This window comes from Engystomops pustulosus, chromosome 5 (genome assembly GCF_040894005.1).
Source record: "Engystomops pustulosus chromosome 5, aEngPut4.maternal, whole genome shotgun sequence".
Taxonomy (NCBI): Eukaryota; Metazoa; Chordata; class Amphibia; order Anura; family Leptodactylidae; genus Engystomops; species Engystomops pustulosus.
The window spans coordinates 169,944,590-169,962,504 of record NC_092415.1 but is presented as its reverse complement, the minus strand read 5'-3'; the positions used below and the strand labels follow the sequence as shown (position 1 = coordinate 169,962,504).

At 42.1% G+C, this 17,915-nt stretch overlaps 1 protein-coding gene across 1 annotated transcript; it reads left to right on the top strand.

Annotated features, from left to right (window-relative positions):
- The first annotated feature begins 3,119 nt into the window (after positions 1 to 3,119).
- Positions 3,120 to 16,981, top strand: CCDC126 (coiled-coil domain containing 126). Its single transcript, XM_072153774.1, has 3 exons — positions 3,120 to 3,322; positions 10,273 to 10,651; positions 16,320 to 16,981. Exons 2-3 carry the CDS (start codon positions 10,414 to 10,416, stop codon positions 16,493 to 16,495), a joined length of 414 nt encoding a protein of 137 aa, XP_072009875.1. The 5' UTR covers positions 3,120 to 3,322; positions 10,273 to 10,413; the 3' UTR covers positions 16,496 to 16,981.
- The last annotated feature ends 934 nt before the right edge of the window (positions 16,982 to 17,915 follow it).

Genomic DNA, 17,915 nt, shown 5'->3' with positions numbered 1-17,915 from the left:
TGAAATGATGAACATTCGATGCTCTTCTCCTAATGTCCATAAGTTATATGTAACTTCAAAAACACACACATGTTCGGAGGGTTCTGTTATTCTGCAGCTAATACAATGGCACACATCTAATAGTGACTTTTATTATATCATTAGCTTGGTTTATGGATATATAGTTATTTATTTGGGTCACCATTGTGTAAGGAGCAAACAATGATAGAACTGTGTGACGCTAGCACAATTTGGTGTCCCCTGTGGATATAACGCTCCATTTGCTGCATATTTTGGTGAATATTTACATGTGGGGTCTGTATGATTTCCTCACATCTTGCTGTTTTAGGAAAGTATATTTTCTTTATATAAGTATCTGGATTTGTACATATTTAGAGGAAATTATGAATGTTAATTGCCAAATGCATCGCCTGGTTGTCTGCTTTCAAAATTCTAAAGGTTTTATGGCGCCTTTACTTTTTATTCTGTTTTTTTGCTATATTTTGCAGGTTGTCTTAAAATTTTTAGCTGAAAAGCAGATATTTAGTTATTACAGTTTTAGTGATATTATATGGATTCATTTATGTGCACATATCAATATGGGACATTTATGAACTCTACACATGTTCATCTATTACATTAAGGAGATGTGAAGGGAAATATTTTCTATTTGGGGCACATTTTTTGCCATCAAACTAAAATTTTAAGTATTTTTTATAAAATATTTCAGTTTGAATCAAAATTGCATGAAGGCGCCTATGTCTATAAACTCTTTAATGCAATTTTGAAAATGGGGCAAGTGTCTGCTTTCAGAAAATATGTGGTTTGTTGGGTTTACTTAAATTCTTTTTGCTGTAATTTCAATTTTATATGTCAAAATTGTAAAAATTGCTCTGGTCAATAACGTGACAAAATATCCAGAAATGCCTGGCAGTGGAAGGGTTAATACCCCTTGGTTGAATTCCCGGATGAAGATGTATCATCTATCTCCTGTATATATATATATATATATATATATATATATATCATCTATCTGTCTAGTTAACTATCTCCTATAATCTGACCATTTACATATCTCACTTTTTCTCTATTTATTAATCAAACTTCTCTTCTACTGTATTTATCTCTCATATCCATCTACTGTATCTACTTTATATTTCTGCATCTAGAAATCTCTATCATATTTATTTTCTATTATAATAATTCTAATTAATAATTCTTTATATAGCGCACACAGATTAGGCAGTGCTGCACAGAGTTTGCCAAATCAGTCCCTGTCCCCATGGGGATCACAATCTATTCAACCTACCAGTAATTTTTTGGAGTGTGGGAGGAAACCGGAGGAAACTCAAGCAAACACAGAGAGAACATACAAACTCTTTGCAGATGTTTACCAGCGCTGCAAGGATGTAGTGCTAACCATTGAGCCACCGTTCTGCCCATCTATTTCCCTATCATCTGTTTATCGCCTATAAATTACAGTTTAGTTTGTTTGACCATACTAAAGGGAGCCTCTTACCGACTGTGACTGGTCATAAAATAGTTAGATTTTGGGGCCCCACTTTTAGTTTTGCCCGGGGCCCCACTTTGTGTAGAACCGGCCCTGGTCCAACCCTCATGCTTGACCTTACATCCATATTTACATGGAATTACATTTTAGGAGCATCTGGGTAATCTCCTCCCTAAAGTCTGAATGCAAGCGTTCTGGGAGGAGATTCTCCCGATGCACCTAAAATTCAAACGCATCTTGTGCACATGCTCTTAAGCTGTGTTTTAAAATACATCGCAAACACATTGGGGCACTGAGAATAGTGCAAACTATTCAGGATTTCCGGTGCACGTTCTTCATGAATCTGGCGTCCCTGCACTGCTCCGACAGAGTGCACCACTTTTTTTTTGTGCACTTTTAACATGGGGCATGCGACACCCTTTTATCGGACTTGGCATGTTAAATCTGGCGCAAGGTCCGACTGATCAACAGAACTCCCACTGATTTGTGTCGCATGATGACTAGTGCAGCCGCGCTACAAAAAGGTTGCGTATGACACATATGTGGTGCAGAGACTTCTTAAATACTTGTGTAGTTTGCACTGAAAAGAACGTGCAAAGTCTGACTGAAAACTGGCACACGGCCCTTAGTAAATGTGCCATATTCGGAAAAACGCATCTCAAAGTACATCTGTTCATACTACGGTTAATACTGATGTGTTTGGGACGCATTTTGCCTGATCCATTTGCTGTGCCTTTCAAAAAGCAAATGTGGCCTTAGAATATACTGGTAAAATTTCCATGTAGCAGTAGGTGGGCCCCCAGAATCAATTTCACACGTGGGCCCTAGGCCCCTCAGTCCGATTCTGCTGGCCAATCATAACCAATTCTAGTTGTTAGGGGCATCCCTTTGCTGGATTAGCTTTTCGTCTGCCAATGTGTCTGGGTCAGGCAGCCAAACCCTTAACTTGAACGTTGGGTGCACCACAGGCCTCCGGCTCCACAGCAGTAACAATGCCCCGGGCTACACTGCCAGCCCCTAGCCCCCTCGTTGTGTGGGCATAGCCCCACATATCATATGGGTAGGTAAATCATGATGACAGGTTCCCTTCAAGTGATGGGGTTGGAGCTGTGCTTGGCAAGAAGAGAAAGCAGCGCTCATCTGTATACTCTTCTTACAGCTCATCATGTGCTGAGTGTGTCCCCTGCTGATCCAGTTCTAATGTTACATAAATAATATTAAAAATCCAATAAAGGGATGTGTTGGGTCTGCGGCAGCGATATAGGGGGCACTCGGGCTGCCACTATTGTATATGAGGGCTTTGGCTTCTCTGCACCATTGCAGGTCAGGGATATAACATAAAAGCCATGATGAATTATGTATGATGTATTATTAGTCATTATCCTCTGGTCACAACAGGAAATGCATCGTGTAAATAATAGAGGACATGGAGGAGAGAGGTTGCATCCTGCCCTGTGCATTACAAGCCTCGCATTGACCTGCACTAATGGCAAAAATCCATAGTCTTCATAACTTTGCCCCGGCAGCAGCAGATCCCATGACAGGCTGCGGCCATCCATCCATCCCGGCACCCAGCCTCCTCCATGTGCCCCCAGCAATTACTGACGGGAGGAATGGAGGCGCGACAGAGGGGGCCTAGAGAGCGGCCAATCACAGGACACGGTACATCCGGGACAGCACGCAGTGGCCTATAGCAGGCCGCCTCTCACAGAGACCCAGGAAGAGTCAGGGCTCGGGCTGGATGTGCACTTGTCATTGTTGGGCGAGTAGTTGGAGCAGCTGGAGGAGCAGAGGAGACATGGCACAGCCCGGGCGCCCGGAGTCACCACTGGGGTAAGGGCTCACTGCTCACCTACTGTGTACTGCCCTAGTCTTACTTAGAGGATTTTCTACCTTCTCCTCCACGACTGCTGGGCACAAGTGTCCTGTGTGTAATAGTGTCCCCATGTCTATGAATAGATGGTATCACTGTGCAGGGATGACAGGGGGTGGCTGCAGGGAGCAGCTGCAGGGACGGCGGGGGGTGTCTGCAGGGAGCCCGGGGGGTGTCTGCAGGGAGCCCGGGAGGTGTCTGCAGGGAGCGCGGGGGGTGTCTGCAGGGAGCGCGGGGGGTGTCTGCAGGGAGCGCGGGGGGTGTCTGCAGGGAGCGCGGGGGGTGTCTGCAGGGAGCGCGGGGGGGTGTCTGCAGGGAGCGCGGGGGGTGGCTGTGGGGGGTGTCTGTGGGGGGTGTCTGCAGGGGCGGCGGGGGTTGGCTGCAGGGAGCGCAGGGGGTGGCTACAAGTGTCTGCTATAATAGGGAATGCATTTATGTTGCAACTTGTTGCCAGTGAAAGGCATCACATAGGAAATATTCCCAATCCGCTGCCCCCCAACCGACACCCCACATGCCGATTGCAATTCTAAAATAGTTGTTAGAGAGTTCTTTAGTAATAACCCTAAATGTGGCGCAGCTTTGGGTGAGGGTGGAAGCTCTTGTACTAGGGCTGATATAAATAGCCAGTCCCGGAGGGGCACCGTGCACTCGTAATCTTACAGACATGAGATGGCTAGAGCTCAGGATTGTGGTTACCATAGTTTACTATTGTTATGTGTTGTACAAAATAATTAATTTACTGCTGGTTTCTTCTTCTGGTATTCAGCTGGTTTTACACGAAGCGCTTAGATTATTTTCATGTTGTTGTTTCCACACAAACACTGCGTCTTGATGTTAGGTAGAAGGTTGTATTAGGAAACTATTCACAAAATGCACTTGAGTTTTTTTTTTTTTTAAAGAGTGCGTCTACACATTCAGTTTTTCAGATGCACTTTTGATGCCTGAACCAGGAGTGGAGTGAAAATAGAGGAGTTGCATTTCTTAATGATAAGTCCTCACCCGATATGATCCACTCCTGCTTTTGGCTTCAAAAATGCATCTGAAAAACTGAACATGTGGCTGTACCCTACGGCCGGTGACACCCTAAGGGTGAAGACACACATGGCGTTTTTAGGCCGTTTTGAGTTAGTGCGTTTTCAGATCGTTAAAAAACGCATGCGTTTTTGACCAGTTTGAATTAAGATAATTGCTCAAACCTGTCAAAAATGCATGCGTTTTTAACGATCTGAAAACGCACTAACTCAAAACGGCCTAAAAACGCCAAGTGTGTCTTCACCCTAAGGGTGCGTTCACACGTTCCGCTACCATTGTGTTCATAACACGACGCGAGCGCACAGGGGACGGGGCTCGGGCCGATCGTATATGCGTTTCCAGAGAAACGCATGCAATTGGGTTATCGATCGCATGCGTTTCGGCCGGTTTCACACGTGCCGTTTTCGTTGCTTGTTTAAACGCATCCAAAATGCAAGTGGGAGGGGGGTTTGCCTGACCAGTTTCAATTAAGATAATTGATCAAACCTGTCAAAAACGGATGTGCTTTCAAAAAACGCACTGCTTAAAAACGGGCCAAAAACGCGTTCAAAACGCCATGTGTGGCATCACTCTCAGGGCACGTTCACACCCTCAGTGGGCGGGGCTCGGGCCGATCGCATATGCGTTTACTTGGAAACGCATGCGATTGATAACCCGATCGCATGTGTTTCTCTGGAAACGCATATGCGATCTCCCCGAGACACGCCCCCTGTGTGCTAGCGTCGTGTTATGAACGTGACGCCAGCGGGAACGTGTGAACGCGCCCTCATGGGTTGTTTCTGCATGGGATTTCCCTGCAGCCCCCAGTGTATTCTAACCTTTGCATTGCCCCCTTTAATTGATATGCTGCAGAAAAAACTTCTGGGCTGCCGCACATGGAAGGGATTTGTAGAAGTCTCTGCACACAACAGCAGGTGTGTGAGGTTGGTACAGGAGTGGTCCAGGGTTTACCATCAGCGGGCAGTGTGTGAACGAGCCCTGATCATAGTCCAAGGTCTATTTGTGCCGTAACGATTAACTATAATATCTCTCAATGATTCCAGGATTGTCTTGGAATGTGGCGGATTGTTCAATCCTATAAAAGTTTAATGAAGCATAAGGAGAGCGATTCTCCTTCAGTGCAGTTTACTGTTTGCTTTGATTTGCTGTGAAGACGTCTCCGTTGAAACATTAGTGCCAGGTTCACACGGTAAAGTCTTGTGTGTTTAGCTAAAACAAATAAATTCAGAAAAGAGAAGTATAAAGGTTCCCAGATGGCTACAATTTATGGCGACAATTTGAAATAATAATTTGCTCTCTCTGTGTTTGTAAAAGATTAGTAATTTTTTTTGCCATAAATTTTGTTTACATATTGATGAGGCTTTCTGCACCCTATCCATGTATATGTATACTTTCTGCACCGCACATTGTAGGGTGTAAATTTGGCTGACTGGGCATTTAAAGGGGTTGTCTTTTTTTTGGCAAATAATTGATATGATTTGTGTAAGGTTGTACGATGTATACTTTCTATATGCAGTTTTTTCTAGATCTCTGCTTGCTGTCCTGCTATAGAAAGCTTCTTTGTTTTTTCCACTGAACAGAAATCTGCCCATGGTTATGTGATGGACACGCAGGTGCAGAGCCGCGTGATGCTTACATCTAGTACACCTGCCTGTCCCATCACAGATCTCTATCCATAGAAGCTTTCTATAGGAGGACAGCAAGCACAGATATATAAACAAGAATTGATACAGGAAGTATATTGGAAAATTGTATAACTTTTCCTTTCAACAAATAATTGATATGATTTGTGTAAATGGACAGCCCCTTTAAGTAAGGAAAGCCAGATATTCACAATTGTACTTTTTAAAAAAGATGTAGAAACAGAATATGCCATAAATATGCAATGGATGAAGGGCACACCTCTGTCTCTGGGTACAGTTGCACACAGCGCTAGCATTGCACTTGTAAAGGCAGCGCTAGCGGTACTTGTGACTGTACCCCATACACGGCAATGGGCTCACGGCTTCCTATGTGCGGCACTGTACTATTCCGTAGCTGGGAGAAAGATAGGATCTGACCTATCTTTCCCCCTAATACGGCATGCGGCCATGTATTGCTATGGAAAGGGGCGACGCTCATCCCCTCCTCCTCTCCCCGGCGCCAAAGTATGCCCGCCATACTACGGTACAGCAGGCATCGTGTGAATGTAGCTTTAGGTCGAAGAAAAAACATGAAACCTGTATTTTGTTCTTATCCCAAGGAATGCACACCTCGCACTAGTGGGAGTCATCATATATTATCATACAGAAATATGGTTAAAGGACTTCATGTCTGCCAGGCGAACAGGAGCACTCGCCTTACCCTGCTCTGGCACCTGGTTACGGCACCTCTCTGGTACTTTCAGTTTTGGGCCCTGTCCACGACTGGAAGTTGTGGGGGTGGGGGGTGGGGTGTCTAGGGACCGGCTTCATCAAATCGATGGCCTCTTCAAACATGGGACGCCACTTTGTTATCGCGAGGACTTCCATTCCTGTTATGTCATTGGATGAAGTGGGTCTTGTAACCCCTTGGAATTTCTAGTTGGATGCAGGGATCTGTCAGTTCCAAAGCAAGGCTGGGGTAGGGTATTAATGTAAAATCTCTAAGAAATTACTGTAAAATTAGACAGAAATAGTATAGTGTACAGTGGCTTCTTCCAAAACGTGTTTCAATCTACTTATGATGTTACCATCACAAGTCCAAGAACCTCCATATATAAATTCACCTTTAAGGGGTTTTCCTAGCCCAAAAACAGACCCCCCCCCCCGCGCTCTATTTCTTGACAGCGGTGTCCCTTCTCGTCTTGACTATAGTATATATTCCTCAAGAAGGAATATAACCTATGAAAGGGGAGAAAGCGGAGGTATATTTCTTCATTGGTGCAGCTAGATGCCGGGTCATTTCCCTTTTACTGGCTTCCTCCCAGAGCTGGAATATGTTACGTCCACCCACAGCAGGTTACTGAAGCTTTTTTGTAGAAAACACACACGTGTGTAAGGACGGGATGACTTTGAGGCCGCTAATAGGAGCCAGTGGAAAGGAATAAAGGTTTTACTGTGGAGAGATTACGGTCGTCCGTCCAGCAGTTAAATCATTAAACAAGCTTTGCCTCTTTCAGCGCAAATCCAGCTGTTACGATAAATGGAGCCGAATGTGGGCGCACAACAGTAGCTAAAATAATGGGAAAGATTATTCTACCAGGATTAGCTTTAATTCTATTCATGGGATCTTGGGGGTCTGTTCACATTTTTACGTTTAATGACAAATGACCGTGGTCGGTCCGTGACTCACAGATGGACAAAGTGCAAAGGTTATTATGTCTTTGCACATAATGACATCGCCTTCCCCCTGCGTACAGTGCGTCCGATATACAGGCAGTCCCCGGGTAACATACAGGATAGGTTCTGTAGGTTTGTACTTAAGTTGAATTTGTATGCAAGTCGGAACTGTATATTTTATAATTGTAACCTCAGCTAGAATTTTTTTTGGTCTCTGTGACAATTGGATTTTAAAAATGTTGAATTGTCATAAGAACCAGGAGTAACACTAAAGCTTCATTACAGACACCTGTGATAACTGTTATAGCTGTTGTGGCCTAGGACTAAAGTACATTAAATTACCAATTATTAGAGATCTGTTTGTAACTAGGGGTCGTCTGTAAGTCGAGTGTTCTTAAATAGGGGACCGCCTGTACTAAGACTCTTCGCTTCTTGGTTTATCAGGCCTACGGTCACACCACCCTGAACATGCCTGATCTCGTCTGAATTGGAATTCTATGCCGGGTCATGTCTAGCATAGAATTCTGCTTAAAGGGGTTGTCCACTTTCAGCAAATAATTAATATTATTTGTGTAATGAAAAATTATACAATTTTTCAATATACTTTCTGTATCAATTCCCCATGGCTTTCTAGATCTCTGCTTGCTGTCCCTCTATAGAAAGCTTACTTTCATTGAACAGAAATCTGTCCCTGGTCATGTGATGGACACGCAGGTGCACAAGTTAATAGTATCACCCCTATCCCACCCATTTGGCATGGAGGTTTCCTAAGGGGGGAAAAGGCAGCACTTCAAGGGCTTCTCCTGATCACAAATGCATTTGACAAGTGTCTTGCCTGTTGGTAAAAATGCATGTGTTTAGTGCACACATTCAGGTTTATGTAAGTAAAGCATTATTGTTACGTAAATAAAGTTGTGCAGTTCTCGGATATACCGGTACTTTGTGTTTCAGTTCCTCCTTTGCTGTCAGTTTATGGGAACAGTATTCCAGTTCATCTGCAGCCCTGACTTACTTCTCACAGCTGAGGGTATGTTACAGTGGTACCTACACTGATTTACTTCTGCTAAATATCAGGTCTTGGGCTGTTAAAATGTTTCTTCTTAGAAGCCGAAGTTTTTGTAACCACCCAAGTGTAGAGGCCGTGATACCCAGATCAGCATCTCTGCAACAATTGTATCATAAGTCATACAGATTTGAGGATTAAAAAACAGATCTATCTGAATGGAGGGGGTTGGTGGGGTAGGTAAGTATGGGTTTGTAAGTGGGAGTCTACAACCTCCAACAACTGGTATAATCTGTTGGCAGCTTGTTGTAGAGAACTAGATAGTGATTTCCATCATACCTCTGTTATTTCTTTCCATTATACCATTTCCAAGATATTCCCAGTTTAATCCGTATGCTAATTAGGAAGTTATTGCACTTAGGTTGTGTCTTCAGCACCCGGAGCACTTTTAAATCAAATTTATTTTTCTTTCATTTTAAGTTTTTGTATAACTAAAAAATAGAAAAACAACAAATCCCACCAAATACCTCACCCACCCCAGTATGGAGAATGACACGTGCTGTCAAAATCAAGCATGATAAACCAGAGACACTCACTCATAGATTCTGGTACTGTGACTGTAGTAGTGATCTTCTCATATTATCCATGGCCTCCTTCCTTCTAAAACCGTGATTTTTAACATTATGCTAATGGCCCTGTAGGGCTACAAGTGTTGTTACCAGAGCCCCTCCGTGCTGCAGATTCTCCGGCTGTTACAGTGTGCTAAAACTTCATCTGCTGCAGTGAGATTACATCGGGTAGAGGAAGGGGAGGCAGTGTCACAGTCTATTAAACTACAGTACGAAGGGGCTCTGGTAACACACCAGGAGCCCTTCTGACTCATTGGCATAATTGTAAAAGTTGATTTTTATTTTTTTTTTTAGGAAGAAGGAGCTCATGATAACAAATATAAGATGATGGTATGGATTGTGGATTTCTCTTCATGCCATCAGCAGATTATAAACTTCTTCAATTAAAGGGGTTGTCCGAGTTAAAAAAAAAAAAAAAATATATATATATATATATATATATATGTGGCCGGGAGCGGGCTGCCTAAAATAATAAAGCTGTACTTACCTTCCGGTGCCCTCCGGTATCCGGCGCTGCTGTCGCTTCGGTCCGGGCGCCATGTAAACAAACATGGCCGCCGGAGCAGCGCTGCATTCAGCTTCCGGCGGCCGTGGCCAGGTACGCCTATCCGTCCCTATACACAACATTGTGTATGGGGGCTGGAAGGTTGTCGGGTCCGGCCGGAAGCTGAATGCAGCGCTGCTCCGGCGGCCATGTTGGTTTACATGGCGCCCGGACCGAAGCGACAGCAGCGCCGGATATCGGAGGGCGCTGGAAGGTAAGTACAGCTTTATTGTTTTGGCAGCCCGCTCCCGGCCACATATATTTTTTTTTTTCAAAACTCGGACAACCCCTTTAAGTAAAGTGATTGGTCGGTGGTTTTCACTTTGGCCCCAATTCTGAAGATATCTATGAACACAATTATTTTCAGAAAACACACTTATTTTTAATTTTTTTTGCTTTTCAGATGAAACTTGAGGATTTTTGAGGAAGCAAAGTTTCTTAAGATGAAGTGTAAAAGTCACCGTGTGTGCTGCTGTTTTATTCTCTGCGTGTGACATTGTGAGAAGAACATTTCTGGTAGAAGCTGAACAGAAGGTGAAATAACATGTATTTAACATTCTCCAGAAAGTCTGTCTCTCAGAAACTGAGCATTTTACTACTCGCCTTTGGATTCATTTGGGGGCTGATGTTGCTACGATACACAATTCAGTATCCCAGACATCAGAGCAGCACTGAGCTCCGAGAACAGATCCTAGACCTGAGCAGAAGATATGTCAAAGCCTTGGCCGAGGAGAATAAAGACATTGTAAATGGAGGAAGCGGAGGCTCCATGGCAGGATACGGTAAGATGTGGAGCAAATGAAAAGCCTATGTGTCTTCACTTAATTTAATCCCTTATATGGACTCTCTCAACTGATTTTCCCCTATTAAACTAATACCCCCCTCAGGTGGGTATGAAATGTCCTTTGGGCAATTCCCTCTTTTATGTGAAATTTCGCAGTTTTAACTATAAAATAAAATCTCCACCAAAAGGACATAGTTGGAAATGTGAACTTCAGGAAAAGAGCGAGTTCCCACTGCTTTCTTTAACTGCTTGTATCTAGTTATGATTCATATATATATATATATATATATATTTTTTTTTAAGTTTTAAAACGCTTTATTGAAAGACTCTATTTAATATATAACATATACAAGATATTTATAAGCAGTACAATATAGATTCCACATAGTTACCAGTACCACTGTATAAACAACAAAACATATAATACCCCACCACCCACCCGACAAGGGAGAATGAGATGGTTAAAGCGGACCCGCTGGACAGACACAAAACCCCTGCAGCCTTTAAAAGTGTCAGAAAGTTTGAGCAGACACAGGAATATTCGTGGCAGCTGGAAGTAATTTTGCAGGGCTCTGGCACAGCTCCGCCTGTTCTTTCTTGCACAAAGGTGGAGGTAGCGTTCCAGCTGCTGGGTTGTTGTCCTCCTGGTGTAATGGCCTGTCCCCTGGTGCTCTGGACACTGTGCTGTCAGACACATCAAACATTCTTGCCACAGGGTGCATTGATGTGCCATAAGATAAACTACCTGAGCAACTTTTGTTGGATGTAGACACCACCTCAAGCTACCACTAGGGGTGAGAGCAACATGAGAATGCAAAAGTGACCAAAACAACTCCCAAAAGGATGAGAACATGTGTTTATTTAGATAGATTTCACCGAAGTGTGATTGACTTGGAGTTACGTTTTGTTAAAGGGGTTTACCCACGAAGAAAAGTTAGGCTCTATCCATGGGTTCAGTGCTGAGACCCCCACAGGTCACGAAAACAAAGGGTTAATTGGACCCCTCGTCGCTCTGTCAAACTAATGGAGCAGATGGCCACGCATAACCGCTCTGTTCCATTAATCTCTATGGAGCTGACGGAGATTGGTGAGCGCAGCGCTCAGCAATTTCCGTCAGCTCCATAGAGATTAATGGAGCTGAATGGTCTTGTGTGGCCGTCTGCTTCATTAGTCTGACAGAGCGACGAGGGGGTCTGACTGAGGTACATATGACCCCATCGGACCCCTCATTTTCATGATCTGTGGGGGTTTCAGCACTGAGACCCCCACTGATCAGCAAGATAGGCCCTATCCTGTGGATAGGGCATAATTATTTTTTTTTTTTGTGGGAAAACCCCTTTAAGTGTGTGTGGTTTTTTTTTTTTTTTTTTAAATAGCATTGTACTTTATGCTGTTTTATATTACGTATTATATTATTTACAGTAATGATGCAATGCATTGGACATGGAAGGGGTTGTCTGACAAATTACACTTAACCCATAATCAATGTCTGGTCACTTGGAGTCAACCATTGAGACCCCCATTGATCACAAGGAATGAGGCGCTGTACATACATGATCACTGCTCCATCCATTTGCTAATGGGCAGAGGTCAGACATGTGGAGTTCTTGGACCACTGTCAACCCTTTCCAGGTTCTTGTACTATCCAATATCCCATCTACATTTTGAACTTGAAATTGAAAATGTATTTTGGTCAAGATCAAGCTAGTCAAGGGGTTTAGTTCTTTAACCATGGGAAAGGACTGAAGCAAGATTTCTTTGTTTGCTTTTAGGTTTTTACTGTGTGCGGCCATAATCTTAAACACACACTTCACCCTGATTCCCTCCCTTCTTAGCAATCTGATTTTTTTTTTTAGCGCTGAAGTAACAGTGTGACTAGAGTAGTTAGAATGAACAACACTGTGGCCCCTAAGCAAACTATAGATAAATACTACAGCCATACGTATTGTTCTATAACTTTCAATGTGTTTTAAGGACATTATCAAAGAACTCATTTTTCTCGCTGTTCCCAGACTTTTATTTTTTTAACAAAAAACAACATTAAAAAAATGTACATTTGGTTTTGATTGTGTTGGACATTTAAAAGAATGTGGGGTCCTGCAGAATAGAGCTAGGGCAGAGTGTCATCCAGTGTATGGAGCTCACCCGTTTCGTTAAGAAAATAGTCAAAGCAAATTCACTTTGGTGTCACTGTATGCACATATAAAGCTTAAAAGCTAAGCTATTGCTGAATTGTGGAACTTGGTATTAGAGAATGTATTCATGAATTTTTAGTGCTGCTAAGGCCAACCTTGTATGGAAAAACACCGCTCACTGGGGGAGAGTTATCATTAGTCCTATGTAGCTTCTTGGCATATAGTTGTTGTTGTTGGTTTTTTTTTTTTTTTTTTTTTTTTTTTTTTTGGTGAGAAAAAAACCTTAACTCTAATGTCACGCAATGGCGGAAAATGTGCACGACAGAGTGTACAACACCACATTTACTGAGAATTTTCAAAAGAACGCAAATTTAATCCCAAATCTAATAATAAATCTTCCCCATTGTGTGCAAGGCTATCCCTAATTTGTACATTGTAGGAAATCCTTCTATTTCCCATGAAATAAGTCCGGAGTATCGTGACTGATACTTGCCATGCTTCCTGGTTACCATAGGAATCCATATAGGACAGTTAGAGACGAAAGGAGGCTTGTTGGGAGGGGCCGTAGGAGAGGAGTGCAAGAAAAGAGCACCTTGAATAATGTCACAAGCATGTGACTCATCACATGTTTCAGGTCATCCAATTACAAACATGCTGTCCTGATTCAAATGAATACCCTCAGTGCCCTAATGTCACAACCAGGAAGTGCTGCCCACTTCACAAATAGCCGAATATGATTTTATAAGAAGGGCTGATGGCTGTACCAGGCTGTATCTAAGGCTAGGAAAAAGGCAGCAGTATGATACAGGTATAGTTGGAATTGTTGTCAAAGGTTCTCTCCAGCTGCGTTAAAACTATATATAAATATATATATAATTTTTTTTATTTGTCAGTAACTTTACAGTTACACTTTAATATGTGATTTTTTTTTTTTTCGATCTGCCTCCTTTTTACTGTGTGTACAGAGTTCAATAGAAGGGGAGTAAGGAAAGTAACCTGACAACAGGATCAGACTGCACAAGATTTGTGCGAAGTCTGTAACAACGTAGACACGATGCCTCTTTATAAGAGTTGTATACTAAATACGGCTGCAACTACAGTATGTGCATATTGGATTGGTTTATTTTATTTTTTAGAAGCAATAAAACACTAAAAAAATTAGGTGATTTATTAAAGAAATATGTATAGGTTTTGCGAAATTTAATAATATATATTATTTATAAAAATGTATATGAGGTTCTCTCTACTATGTTGTTTTGCGGTGTACTTGATGGAGCTGGGGAATAGTATTATTTTAGTATGTTGCCAATAAGCCTTTGATCATTTTTATTATTTGCTGTGTCTGGGAAAAAAAAAATAGAAGATTGCAAATTAATTTTCATACATATATATTTTTTAGTTTGTGTAATGCAATTGTATCTGTAGGGTATAGGGAGGAATTTTCTCTAATCTTTGATTATTCAGCTGCTTGAGAACATAGAGATGTGAGAAATCCTTGAGGGTGGAATTTAGTTTGGCTGACAGCAGTTACATAATAACTGTGGTAATGTTTATGTAAAAAACAGAAGTGCCCTGAGTGTGTTAAACTCTAAATGACATTTCCCAAGTCTTCCTGAGCAACTTTCAGAATCGGCCATCTCGTAGAAGTCAATTGAGTGTGGGACAAGTTTGGATGGACCCTTAACGATCAGATGTTTTCCCCTTTCAGTCGCATTCACACTTGTTGTTTGAATTGCGTTTTGCGGCTTGGGCCGATCACATATATACTTTTCTATTGAAACACGTGCAATTGGGAACGAGCACCACTTGTTTTGCATTGTCAACATGCAAAACTGGAGTTGTGCATTGCCAATTGCATGGTGGAAACCCGTAAGCCAAGCCCCTCCCTGTTGTTTGAATTGAGTTTCCAAACGCAATTCAAACTGCCACATGTGAATGCAGTTTCCCCTTAATTGGGGATAAATGTCCGTTATGATAAAACCCCTTTTAAGGTCCTAATTCGTAAGTTCATCCGCTCCAGCTCCATCCTGGACCCATTGTAAATAGTTATATGAACTGAGACGGTCATCCAATTTTCATAGACATCAGCAGTAAGATGAGACATATATTCAAAAAGCTCATTGACTTTCAGCATGTCATTGTCATGGGATGTCACCTTTTCAACACGTCTGGATACCAGCGTCTGCTGCCGCCCTCTTTCTGAGCCATTAGCACAAGAATAGTTTACGGAGAACTCATGAATTTCATTTCCAAGGCAAAGCAGCTGAACAAAAGTCTGACATTGACTTATACTGGTCCAGATTTCAGTCTGAATGCTGCTTAGCGCTCCACTATTTTTCTACGTTGGTTTAGGAATGTGCTTCGAGCTCAGAGGGTCTGGATTTTTCAGGTCAGCTTTTGTTTTTAGTTACTTTTTGAAAGTTAAAATGCTATTCCACGCTAAATGTTTTGATGACTTATCCAAAGGATAAGTCATTAATATCAGACTGGTGGGAGATGGGGGTCCAACACCCAGTGATCAGGTCTTCTCGGCAGCTGATAAACAGAGAATGGGTCAGGAAGTGGACAGATCCATTGTCTTATAAAACCTGGCCTGACCACACAGGAATAACACAGCTGTCTGCTTTCTGATGCACCTTCTGATTATCAGTTTCTGAATACAGCTTATCTGTGTTGGTGATGGGTGGTAGACCAACCAAATGGTCAGTATTTTTGTGTTTTGTTTTATACCTAAACCGCTTTTTAGTATCTATTTATAATAATCTATATAATCTAATATAAAATAACGACCTCTTATTTTGAAGTGTTTTACAGATCATGGGGTACAAATAGATTAATATTGTGATTATAAGGTGAATCGGGAATGGGGGACCTGCTCACAAGAGCTTACAATGTCTGATGCATCCATGGTTCATGAGCCATCACCAACCACTATCTACATGTATAGAATCCATGGTGCCTGAGCTATCACCAACCACTATTTATATATAAAGAATCCATGGTGCCTGAGCCATCCGCAGTTACTATCTATATATACAGAGTCTATGGTGCCCTGATTATACGTTGAATCAGGAATTAGGGCCCTGATCAAAAGAGCTTAAAATATGTGATGCATTCACAGTGGCTAGTGATGGCTCAGGCACCATCTACATTTACAGGGGGAGATTTATCATCGTTTCAGGTAACACTGTTCTACTTGCCCATGGAAACCACTCAGATCTGAAAGCTAAACTCTGATTGGTAGGCATGGGTAACTATAACTGTTCTGCTTTGACACTTCTGATAAATTTCATGGTGCATGAGCCTTCACCTGCCGGTATCTATATATACAGTGTCCATGGTGCCTGATATGTATAAGCAGGCGAGGAGTCATGACTTACTGACACCTATTATATATGTGGAAACTTTTGAGTTTCTATTTCGTGTCAACGTCGATAGAAATTTTGCTTTCATTTTTCATCTATGTAATACGTGTGTTATATCCATACCCAATGTAACATAATTTTATTTATTTTTTTACTCTGCCAATAGCTGACCTGAAGAGGACAATTGCAGTTCTTCTAGATGACATCCTGGTACGCTTAGGAAAACTAGAGACCAAAATTGACTATATTGTAGTAAATGGATCATCCAGCACTAACAGCACCACTGGGAATCTGGTTCCACTCACCACGAGTAGACGTGTCAGTGCCTCTGGAAAGCGATGATATGAAGGAAATGAAATCCCTGCTCAGAGCTCATGGACTCCGCTATCACCGCTCCAGCCCCAGGAATATTTGTCGAGAGATTTAAGTTGAGGACCTACTGCTGTAATGGCGGGTGTTACACACCTGTCAAGAATTATTGGCCATATTTCCTTGAATGAAAGGATATGTTTTTCTACGTGTTTGAGTTTTATTATTAGTTTTGTTCTAGATTATAAAATTTAGTACTAAGGAAAAGAGAAAATATTTTGGATCTGTTGTAAAAAAACCTATAGTTGTATATTATATTTTGCTACACAGAAGATTTTATGTTTTAAGCTAACGTTTTTTTGACCGTGTGACCCAAAGAATGTATTTATTTGCACTGTTATAACCATAGATGACTCGCTGTATTGTTTTATTTATGTCTGCTCACCAATGACAAATAAAAGAATAGAAACTGTGCATTATTGTAGAAAATTCTGAATATAAAAATCTACTAAGGAACAATGGTTGTGGATTTCAAATCTGTCATGCAAGTACAGTGCTAGAATTACTACGTTTAGAACCTCAACTTGTCGCCTGTCACGTGGTGGCTGTGTACCAGGGTGCATTGGTAGTCTGCTGCTGATCATACTGGTCACATAAGCAGATGGCTGGTTTCGTCACGGATGTCAACATTGGTGGCCATCTAACCATTTAAGGCAGTGATGGCGAACCTTTTAGAGACCGAGTGCCCAAACTACAACCAAAATCCAGTAATTTACTGTGAAGTGCCAACGTGTCATTTTAAGCTGTAATTTATTGCTATGTGTTCTTCCACATCTTTCAATTGTATCGGCCACCTAGGGCCACCAATACAGTTGAAAGGTAGAGGAAGAATGGTGCGTCCAGCAGGATGACCTCCGAAGATAATGCAGCCCTGTCCACACCTCACTTTTCCTGCAGTTCCAATCAGCCAATGAAGTGTCGCTTTAAAATAGCGCTGAGAGCAGCATCTCATATGTTGCTTGAGACTGCAGGAAGATTTGGTGGATTTGTCCTATTTGGTCACCTCTGTCCTGTGGTGATGGCCTGAGTGCCCACAGAAAGGGCTCTGAGTGCCACCTCTGGCACCCGTGCCATAGGTTCGCCATCACTGATTTGAGGTATCTTAGAATTTCTCTTCATACTAGAGCAGAATTATCTAAGAACTAGACTGGATGCACCAAATCTGTCATTTTGAGATATTCGTCATGTCTTTAGAAACTTGCCTATCTTTATATCATACATTTGTTGGATTACTTCCAAATTCTTTAAAAGCTCCAAAGTTTTGGCATCATGTGTTGACTTGTCCACTACATCCTCCATGAGAAAATAGGCTAAAAGACTATAAATCGGTCAAACTGCAGGGGAAGTGGCTCCACCCTTCTTGAAAGAGGGCAGCAGGTGTGCCACAAAATAT

Bases quoted from the DNA above. Each gene is read 5' to 3' on its own strand.
- CCDC126 (XM_072153774.1), top strand. From the start codon at position 10,414: ATGTATTTAACATTCTCCAGAAAGTCTGTCTCTCAGAAACTGAGCATT. The intron at 10,652-16,319 runs GTAAGATGTGGA...CTCTGCCAATAG, and splicing joins AGGCTCCATGGCAGGATACG to CTGACCTGAAGAGGACAATT.